At 40.4% G+C, this 10,924-nt stretch overlaps 1 protein-coding gene across 1 annotated transcript; it reads left to right on the top strand.

Moving 5' to 3' along the window:
• The first annotated feature begins 751 nt into the window (after positions 1–751).
• Positions 752–1,714, top strand: LOC113248853 (olfactory receptor 2W1). Its single transcript, XM_026490465.4, has one exon. It carries the CDS (start codon positions 752–754, stop codon positions 1,712–1,714), a length of 963 nt encoding a protein of 320 aa, XP_026346250.3.
• Positions 1,715–10,924: the final 9,210 nt, after the last annotated feature.

Genomic DNA, 10,924 nt, shown 5'->3' with positions numbered 1-10,924 from the left:
AGAATCTAGAAAGGAGACGAGAGTGCTTTGGATTATGGTAGAGATTGTGGAAGCTTTTTAAAAGTGAGAGGATAGTTAAAGTGTAATTTGCATTCAAGCTTCCCAGTTTGGGTGACAAGTTAGGTATTGGGATGAGAGAGATAAATGTGCCCAAGATAAATGCCTTATCCCCCACACAAGAAACCGGACATCAACAGTGCTACTCACCAAGATTTGAAAAGAGAGGAACACTCTGCCTCGTTCTGACATTCACAAAATAATTACATTTTATAGGTGAATTTGCTGACCAATAAAAGAGTGTGTTCACTATTTCAAGCCAAGAAGATTTGTACAGAATCGGAGGGTCCCATCACGTTAGAAACAGATCTATCCCAAAGTTCCAAACTTAAATATGAGAAATTTCAGAACTTGACTTTAAGAGTAACCTCGCCAAGCTCACCTAGATAAAAATATAATGTTAAACGTCACTATAAAAGGATCTACAACAAAGACCAGTTTACTTGGCTCTTACATTTACTTTTACCCATTATTTTTGAAGTATTAACATAAATTATTTCCCTTTAATATTCTGTATTTAATTAAACCATGTAGATAGTCTGTACTGACATATTTCTCTTCCTTCTCCTCCTCTCCCTCCTCCCCCTCCTCCCCCCTTCTTGCTCCTCCTGCTCCTCTTCTTCCTCATCTTCATCCCCATCCTCCTTCACCTCCTTCTACTCTTCTCGTTCTAGGACTTGGTCACTGAGGGGCTATGGACCAAAACAATTGCACTTCTCTACACGGTTTTGTTCTGCTTGGTTTCTCTGACCATCCCAAACTGGAGATGGTCCTCTCAGGAGTTGTCACTATCTTCTACTTCATTACCTGGGTGGGTAACACAGCCATCATCCTTGCATCTCTCCTGGATCCCCATCTCCACACGCCAATATATTTTTTCCTCAGGAATTTATCTTTCCTGGATCTCTGCTTCACAACTAGCGTCGTCCCTCAAATGCTGGTTAACTTGTGGGGACCTGACAAGACCATCAGTTATGAGGGCTGTGTCACTCAACTCTACGTTTATATGTGGTTGGGGTCCACTGAGTGCCTCCTCCTAGGTGTTATGTGCTATGATCGTTTCACAGCTATCTGTAAGCCCTTGCATTACTTCGTCATCATGAACCCCCATCTCTGTCTCAGGATGGTAATCACAGTCTGGAGCATTAGTTTGGCCAACTCTGTGATATTATGTACACTCACCCTGAATTTGCCTCGATGTGGAAACAACCTCGTGGACCATTTCTTGTGCGAGTTGCCAGCTATGGTCAAAATAGCTTGTATAGACACCACAAGAGTTGAAATGTCTGTTTTTGCTTTAGGCATCGTCATTGTCCTTACGCCCCTCAGCCTTATTCTTATATCCTATGGCTACATCGCCAAAGCTGTGCTGAGAATAAAGTCAAACGCAGGCCGACAAAAAGCAATTAATACCTGCGGATCCCATCTCACTGTTGTGTCCATATTCTATGGAACTATTATCTACATGTACCTACAACCAGGTAACAGTGCCTCTCAAGACCAGGGCAAGTTCCTCACGGTCTTTTACACAATCATCACTCCAAGTCTCAACCCTCTTGTTTATACCCTACGGAATAAGGACATGAAGAATGCACTGAGGAAGCTGGTGAGACTTGACCACGAATCTACAAAATTGAAGAGGAGCCAGGTGTCATAGCAAAATATTACCCTGGATAAGGCAATGAAATATGTTTTCTTTTTTTTTTTTAAAGATTTTATTTATTTATTCGACAGAGATAGAGACAGCCAGCAAGAGAGGGAACACAAGCAGGGGGAGTGGGAGAGGAAGAAGCAGACTCATAGCAGAGGAGCCTGATGTGGGGCTCGATCCCATAACGCCCTGAGCCGAAGGCAGACGCCCAACTGCTGTGCCACCCAGGCGCCCCTGAAATATGTTTTCTAATCGTCTTTACTTTTTGCATTTGATTATAATTGACACAGCGTGTTCTGTTAGTTCCAGGTGCACACTATAACGATTGAGCGATTCTGTCCATTTTTCAGTGTCCCACTTGAGAAGGGTACTCTATATCCCCTTTATCTATATCACCCATCAGCGATCCTCCTCCCCTCTCGTAACCACTTATTTGTTCTGTGTTTAAGTGTCTATGTTTTTTGTTTGTCTCCTGTTTTGTTTGTTCATTTGTTTTGTTTCCTAAATTCCACAGATGTGTGAACTCGTATGGTGTTTGTCTTTCCTGCCTGCCTTAGTTCACTTAGCGTTACTCCCTCTAGATCCATCCATGGTGTTGCCAACGGCGAGGTTTTGTTCTTTTTATGGCTCAGTAGTATTCCATCGTGTGTATACGTACACCATGTTTTCTTTAGCCATTCATCCAGGAATGGTCACTAGGTTGCTTCTATATCTTGGCTGTTATAAGTAAGGCTGCAATAGACACGAGGGTGTGTACATCTTTTCAAATTAGTTTTTATGCTTGTTTGTTTTCTTTGGGTAACTCAGCATTGGAATTACTGGATCATATGGTAAATCCATTTTTTTATCTTTCAAAGAACCTTCATAGTCTTTCCCATGGTGGTGCACCAATTTGTATCTCACCGATGGTGCAAGAAAACAGTAATTTTTTGACATCGGCCATAGGTACATTTTTCTAACTGTATCTCCTCTGATAAGGGAAACAAAGGAAAATTTAACTGTTAGGCCTACACCAAAATAAAAAGGTTTTGCAGAGCAAGGAAACCATCCACAAAACAAAAACTCCACCTCCTGAATGGGAGAAGATGTTTGCAAATGATACATCCAATAAGGAGCTCATATGCAAAATATATAGAGAACTTATACAACTCAATACCAAACAACAACAACAAACTCCAGTTTAAAACATGGGCAGAGGATCTAAATAGACTTTTTTCCAAAAAAGATACAGATGGTCAACGAGTGTATGAAAGGATGCTCAAGATCACTAATCATCAGGGAAATGTGAATTAAAATACCAATAAGATATCACTTTCCACTTGTCAGAATGGCTAAAATCCATAACAGAAGAAGTAACAAGTGTTGGCAAGGATGTGGAGGAAAAGAAACCCTTGTGCTCTATGGTGAGTCTGTCTTTAATTTCTACTGAAGCAACCATGGTCCCTAGACCATGGACACAATTAATAGCATAGTTCCTGTGCAGGAACATTCTGTGGATGCAACAATACTGTAACCATCCTACTTAGCTCTATTATCACTCTAATCATCGGCATACCTTTAGAGAAAAAAGCTCATTAGGAATTTGTAATTTTGTTTGTAATATAACACAAAGAGGATGTAAACATAAATCTGAATGCATTTAATTTATTCTAAAGACCCACAGAACTGTTTTGATATCTAGCTTTCTTTTTTCTAAGCTAATGCTTGGATCTTCAGAAAAATAAACTTGAATGAATGGATACATATACAGTATGGTTTGTATATTAAATAATAATATAGAAATCATGATCTTGCATATTAAATCTCTTGTGATGACATACAAACATTTATCAATATCTTGAGTAAAGGATCTTTGTTATTTAAGTTATTTCTTCATTAATTGTATACAAAGTGAGAAGACACAAATTAGAGGGATTAAAAGGTGATAAGACAGTCTTATTCATTATGTATTCTTTCATGAAACATTCATTCCATGACTGTCTCAACTTCAATGGAGAAAATAATATGATTCCCTTGACATTAATTAGGATTTGGCTTTGATCTACCTATAGATCTTGGAATTTATGGAAATATTCAGAAATGTAGATTTGTACATTTTTATGTAGTGGAATTTTTTAAAATGATAAAATCTTTTCATTTCCATTTATCATGCCATAATATCAAGTTTTTTTTATGGGGAAATGTGGTGACTTTTGAATTAAACTCTGATATTTTCTGTGATGGGATACCTCTCTCTAAAAAACCCTATTATTTAATAATTGTAATCAATCAGATATAAAATATTGTCTCCTGTCACTCATAATTCTTGAGAATTGAAGAGGGGGAGTCACTGGATAATTTTTACTTTCCAACTCAGAACTACACAGAAATGCCTCACATAATATATATTGAATGTGATGTAGCATATTGCCAATGTCCTTTCATCCACACAATACTTCCTTCACAGTTGCCTGAAACAGGAAGAGGTAGAGCATCTGAACAGACAAATAACCAGCAAGGAAATGGAAGAATCTGTAGTCTAGAAACTATAGAAAACTTATGAAAGAAATTAAGGAAGATACAAAGAGATGGAAAACATTCCATGGTCATGGATTGGAAGAATAAACATTGATAAATATCTATGCTACCAAGAGCAGTCTACACATTCAATGCAATCCCTATTAAAATACCATTGACAAGAGAAACCAAGATGGCAGAGGAGTAGGGGAATCCCATTTCAACTGGCCCCCTGAACTTAGCTGTATATCTACCAAACCATTCTGAACACCCATGAAATCAGCCTGAGATATAAGAATATGTATCTGGATCTCTATGAGCTGAAAAGCACTGCCTGTCACAAGGCAGGAAGGGCAGAATCGTGAATTGGGGAGATATCAGAAAATAAACAGAAGGGGGAGGGAGCCTCCATTAGCTGGTTCCTGAAAAGTGATATAAGACCAGAGCACAAAAGAGTCCTGGGACTGGGCAAAAACTCGCAGAGCAGTACAGCCTGGAAAGGGCTTTATTTATTTATTTTTTTATAATAATATTTTTTTATTATGTTGGTCACCATACAGTACATCCCTAGTTTTTGATGTAAAGTTCCATGATTCATTACTTGCGTATAACACCCAGTGCACCATGCAATATGTACCCTCCTTAATACCCGTCACCAGCCTATCCCATTACTGCACCCAGAGAGGACCCAGAAGCTGCACATGTGCATGCGAGCCAAACGCCACTCTCTGTTTTAGAAGAACAAAGGGCAGGGATACACTCGGACCCTGGGATGACCTCTGAGAGAGTTGTGGGCCCATACTATGGGAGGCTGCGGTTTCTGGCAGCGCATACATAAACAGAGACTGTTGGTCCTGGAGGTTTTATTGAAGAAAGCAGACTGCGATTTCTCTGCGCAGGGACAGAGGTTTGGGTGTGGCTATTTTTGCTCTTACCCTCTGAAGAGGCAGGAAAGCCGCCAGAGAACAAAAGTTCAAAAGAATGGTATCCACTGAGCCCATTCACCCTACAGGGGGCAGGGCAACTCTGCCCAAGCAGGGTTGCCTGAGAGTGCGGCAGGCCCCTTCCCCAAAAGACAGGCTGGAAGAACAAAAGGCCCACAACACTATGGTCCCCATAAAACGGTAAAATACCAACACCAGGGGAAAATAGTATATTGAGCTCCAGGCATTGCATCACGGCTGGTTTATTTTTCAGATACAACTCTCTTTTTCTTTTTATTCTTTCTCTTATGCTTCTTCTTTTTCTTTTTACATTTTTCTCATTTGAACTAGATGTTTAATATAACAACTTATATTTCATAGTAGCTTTTAACTTGTACTTTTTCACACCTATATTTTTTATAGACGCAGGCTTCATTGTAGTCTTTTTTTCCTATTCAATATTACCTTTACATATATACAAGTTTTACTTTCCCTGTAATTTTGGAAAGTAGGGTCCTCTAACAGACCAAAACATACCCAGGAACAATTGAAACACCCTACTTTGTCCACACTGAGATATTATAGCCCCCATCCACTCACCCCTTTTTTTTTAATTTTAAATTTTTTTTACTTTTTATTTTTTTTTTATTTATTTTTTTTAAAAGATTTTATTTATTTATTTGACAGCGATAGAGACAGCCAGCGAGAGAGGGAACACAGCAGGGGGAGTGGGAGAGGAAGAAGCAGGCTCATAGCGGAGGAGCCTGATGTGGGGCTCGATCCCAGATCGCCAGGATCACGCCCTGAGTCGAAGGCAGACGCTTAACGACTGCGCTACCCAGGCGCCCTAAATTTTTTTTTACTTTTTAATTTTATAAATTTTATTCTTGTGTTTCATTTTGGCTTTGGTTTTTTTGTTTGTTTGTTTTTTGTTTGTTTGTTTGTTTGTTTGTTTGTTTGGTGGTGGCTTCCAACCACTCTGGATTTTCCTAGAGTGCATCTTGCTTGGGTGGTGGTTGATATTTTGCAATCTGTACATTCCTTCAACACCCCCTCAACAGAATGACTAGGAGGAGAAACTCCCAACAAAGAAAAGAACCAGAGAAGATGGCCACTGCCACAAACCTATTGGATATGGATATAAGCAAGATCTCAGAGATAGACTTCAGGGTATCAATTATGAAGCCAATATACAGGCTTGAGAAAAACACTAGTGGCAATATAGAATCTCTGAGCACAGAAATGAGATCTAATCAGGCCAAACTTATAAATGCTATGAATGAGATATAGTCTAAACTGGATACTCTAACAGCCAGGGGTAAATGAGGCAGAAGAACAATTAGTGATCTAGAAGATAAGCTGATAGGAAGGAAGGAAGCCGAGTAGGATAGGGATAAGCAGTGAGAAGCCATGAGAACACATTTAGGGAGATCAATGATGCCATGAAACATTCCAATGTCAGAACTATTGGGATACCTGAGGGGGTGGAGAGAGAGGACTAGAGGTATATTTGAACAACTCATAGCTGAGAACTTCCCTAATCTGGGGAAGGAAACAAGCATTCGTGTTCAAGAGGCAGAGAGGACCCCTCCCAAGATCAATAAAAATAGAAAAACACCCCAGCATATAATACTAAGACTTGCTACTCTTAGATCCAAGGAAGCTATCCTGAGAGCAGCTAGGGGAGGAGATTTCTCAGGTATGGAGGGAGGAACATCAGAATAACATCAGACCTGGCAAACCAGAAAGAGCTGGCAAGACATATTCAGGGTACTAAATGAGAAGAACATGCAGACAAGAATACTTTATCCAGCAAGGCTGTCATTCAGAAAGGATGGAGAGACAAAGAGCTTCCAGAACTGGCAGGAACTGAAAGAACAAGTGACCACCAAGCCAGCCCTGCTGAAATACTAAGGGGGATTCTATAAAAGAAGAAAAACCCCAAGAGTAATATAGGCGAGAAATTTACAAAGGTAATCTATAAAACCAGGGACTTTACAGGCAATATGATGGCAGTAAATTCATATCTTTCAATAGTTACTCTCAACATGAATGGCGTAAATACTCCCATGAAATGGCACGGTGTTGAAGATTGGAGAAAAAGACAGGACCCATCCTCATGCTGTCTACAAGAGACTCATTTTGAACCTAAAGACACCTCCAGATTGAAAGTGAGGGGATGGAGAACCATTTATCATGCCAACGGACCTCAAAAGAAAGCTGGGGATGGACGTTCAACTTTATGGGCAACTAATTTTTTACAAAGCAGGAAAAAACATCCGGTGGAAAAAAGACAGTCCCCTCAATAAATGGTGCTGGGAAAATTGGACAGCTACATGCAAAAGAATGAAACTTGACCACTCTCTCACACCATACACAAAGATAAACTCCAAATGGATGAAAGACCTCAATGTGAGACAGGAATACATCAAAATCATAGAGAAGAACATAGGCAGTAGCCTATTCGACATTGGCCACAGCAATTTCTTTTTGACACGTCTCCTAAGGCAAGAGAAACAAAGGAAAAAATGAACTTGTGGGACTTCATCGAGATAAAAAGCTTCTGCACGGCCAACGAAACAGTCAAAAAACTAAGAGGTAGCCCACGGAATGGGAGAGGATATTTGCAAATGACACTACAGATAAAAGACTGGAATCCAAGATCTACAAAGAACTTCTCAAACTCGATACACAAAAAACAAATAAATCATAAAATGGGCAGAAGATATGAACAGACACTTTTCCAATGAAGACATACAAATGGCTAACAGACACATGAAAAAAATGTTCAAAATCATTAGCCATCAGGGAAATTCAAATCAAAACCACACTGAGATACCACCTTATGCCAGTTAGAATGGCAAAAATTAACAAGGCAAGAAACAACAATTGTTGGAGAGGATGTGGAGAAAGGGGATCCCTCCTACATTGTTGGTGGGAATGCAAATTGGTACAGCCACTCTGGAAGACAGTGTGGAGGTCCCTTAAAAAGTTAAAAATTGAGGTACCCTATGACCCAGCCATTGCACTACTGGGTATTTACCCCGAAGATACAGACGTAGTGAAGAGAAGGGCCATATGCACCCCAATGTTCATAGCAGCAATGTCCACAATAGCTAAATCATGGAAGGAGCCAAGATGCCCTTCAACAGATGACTGGATTAAGAAGATGCAGTACAGGGGGGCGCCTGGGTGGCACAGCGGTTAAACGTCTGCCTTCGGCTCAGGGCGTGATCCCGGCGCTATGGGATCGAGCCCCACATCAGGCTCCTCTGCTATGAGCCTGCTTCTTCCTCTCCCACTCCCCCTGCTTGTGTTCCCTCTCTCGCTGGCTGTCTCTCTCTGTCAAATAAATAAATAAAATCTTAAAAAAAAAAAAAAGGGGGCGCCTGGGTGGCACAGCGGTTAAGCGTCTGCCTTCGGCTCAGGGCGTTATCCCGGCGTTCTGGGATCGAGCCCCACATCAGGCTCCTTCGCTATGAGCCTGCTTCTTCCTCTCCCACTCCCCCTGCTTGTGTTCCCTCTCTCGCTGGCTGTCTCTACCTCTGTCGAATAAATAAATAAAATTAAAAAAAAAAAAAAAGAAGATGCAGTACAGGGGCGCCTGGGTAGTGCAGTCATTAAAGCATCTGCCTTTGGCTCAGGGCGTGATCCTGGTGTTCTGGGATCGAGTCCCACATCAGCTCCTCCGCTGGGAGCCTGCTTCTTCCTCTCCCACTCCCCCTGCTGTGTTCCCTCTCTCGCTGGCTGTCTCTCTGTCACATAAATAAATAAAATCTTAAACAACAACAACAAAAAAGAAGATGTGGTCCATATATACAATGGAATATTACTCAGCTATCAAAAAGAATGATTTCTCAACATTTGCTGCAACATGGATGGCACTGGAGGAGGTTATGCTAAGTGAAATAAGTCAAGCAGAGAAAGACAATTATCATATGGTTTCACTCATTTATGGAACATAAGAAGTAGGAAGATTGGTAGGAGAAGAAAGAGATAAAGGGGGGGGTAAACAGAAGGGGGAATGAAGCATGAGAGACTATGGACTCTGAGAAACAAACTGAGGGCTTCAGAGGGGAGGGGGATGGGGGAATGGGATAGGCTGGTGATGGATAGTAAGGAGGACACGTATTGCATGGTGCACTGGGTGTTATACACAACTAATGAATCATGGAACTTTACATCAAAAACCAGGGATGTACTGTATGGTGCCTAACATAATATAATAAAAATATATTACTGTAAAAAAAAAGAACTCAAACTCAATACATGAGAAACAAATAATCAAATCAAAAAATGGGCAGAAATGAACACTATGGACTCTGAGAAACAAACTGAGGGCTTCAGAGGGGAGGAGGTGGGGGAATGGGATAGGCTGGTGATGGGTGGTAAGGAGGGCACGTATTGCATGGTGCACTGGGTGTTATACGCAACTAATGAATCATCGAACTTTACATTAAAAAAATAAAAATTAAAAATTTAAAAAAAAAGATATGAACAGACACTTTTCCAATGAAGACATACAAATGGCTAACAGACACATGAAAAAATGTTCAAAATCACTAGCCATCAGGGAAATTCAAATCAAAACCATACTGAGATACCACCTTACGCCAGTTAGAATGGCAAAAATTGACAAGGCAAGAAACAACAAATGTTGGAGAGGATGTGGAGAAAGGGGATTCCTCTTACACTATTGGTGGGAACGCAAGTTGGTACAGCCACTCTGGAAAACAGTGTGGAGGTCCCTTAAAAAGTTAAAAATTGAGCTACCCTATGATCCAGCAATTGCACTACTGGGTATTTACCCCAAAGATACAGACATAGTGAAGAGAAGGGCCATATGCACCCCAATGTTCATAGCAGCATTGTCCACAGTAGCTAAATCGTGGAAGGAGCCGAGATGCCCTTCAACAGATGACTGGATTAAGAAGTTGTGGTCCATATAGACAATGGAATATTACTCAGCCATCAGAAAAAACGATTACCCAACATTTGCAGCAACATGGACGGGACTGGAGGAGATAATGCTAAGTGAAATAAATCAAGCAGAGAAAGACAATTATCATATGCTTTCACTCATTTATGGAACATAAGAAATAGCAGGAAGATCGGTAGGAGAAGGAAGGGAAGAATGAAGGGGGGGTAAACAGAAGGGGGAATGAACCATGAGAGACTATGGACTCTGGGAAACAGACTGAGGGCTTCAGAGGGGCGGGGGGGGGGTGGGGGATTGGGATAGGCCGGTGATGGGTATTAAGGAAGGCACATATTGCATGGAGCACTGGGTGTTATATGCAAATAATGAATAACTACATCAAAAACTAAGGATGTACTGTATGGTGACTAACATAATAAAAAATTATTACAATAAAAAAATAACACTAAAAAAAAAAAAAGCTGAGGTAGCAATTCTCATCCAGACAAATTAGATTTTAAACCAGAGTCTGTAGTAAGAGATGTAGAAGGACACTGTATCATACGTAAAGGGTCTATCCAACAAGAAAATCTAACAATTGTAAATATCTATGCCCCCAACACGGGAGCAGGCACCTACTACATAAATCAACTTTTAACCAAAATAAAGAATCATATTGATAATAATACTTTAATAGTAGGATACCTCTACACTCCACTCTCGGCAATAGACACATCATCTAAGCAGAAGATCAACAAAGAAACAAGAGCTTTGAATGACACATTGCACCAGATGGATTTTGTAGATATATAGACAACATTCCATCCCCAAAAACAGAATACTCATTCTTCTTTAAGCACATGGAACTTTTCCCAGAAT

Source organism: Ursus arctos, unplaced genomic scaffold (genome assembly GCF_023065955.2).
Source record: "Ursus arctos isolate Adak ecotype North America unplaced genomic scaffold, UrsArc2.0 scaffold_31, whole genome shotgun sequence".
Lineage (NCBI taxonomy): Eukaryota > Metazoa > Chordata > Mammalia > Carnivora > Ursidae > Ursus > Ursus arctos.
This window is presented reverse-complemented; position numbering and strand designations above follow the sequence as displayed.

Coding starts and splice junctions, on each gene's coding strand:
- LOC113248853 (XM_026490465.4), top strand. CDS start 752: ATGGACCAAAACAATTGCACTTCTCTACACGGTTTTGTTCTGCTTGGT.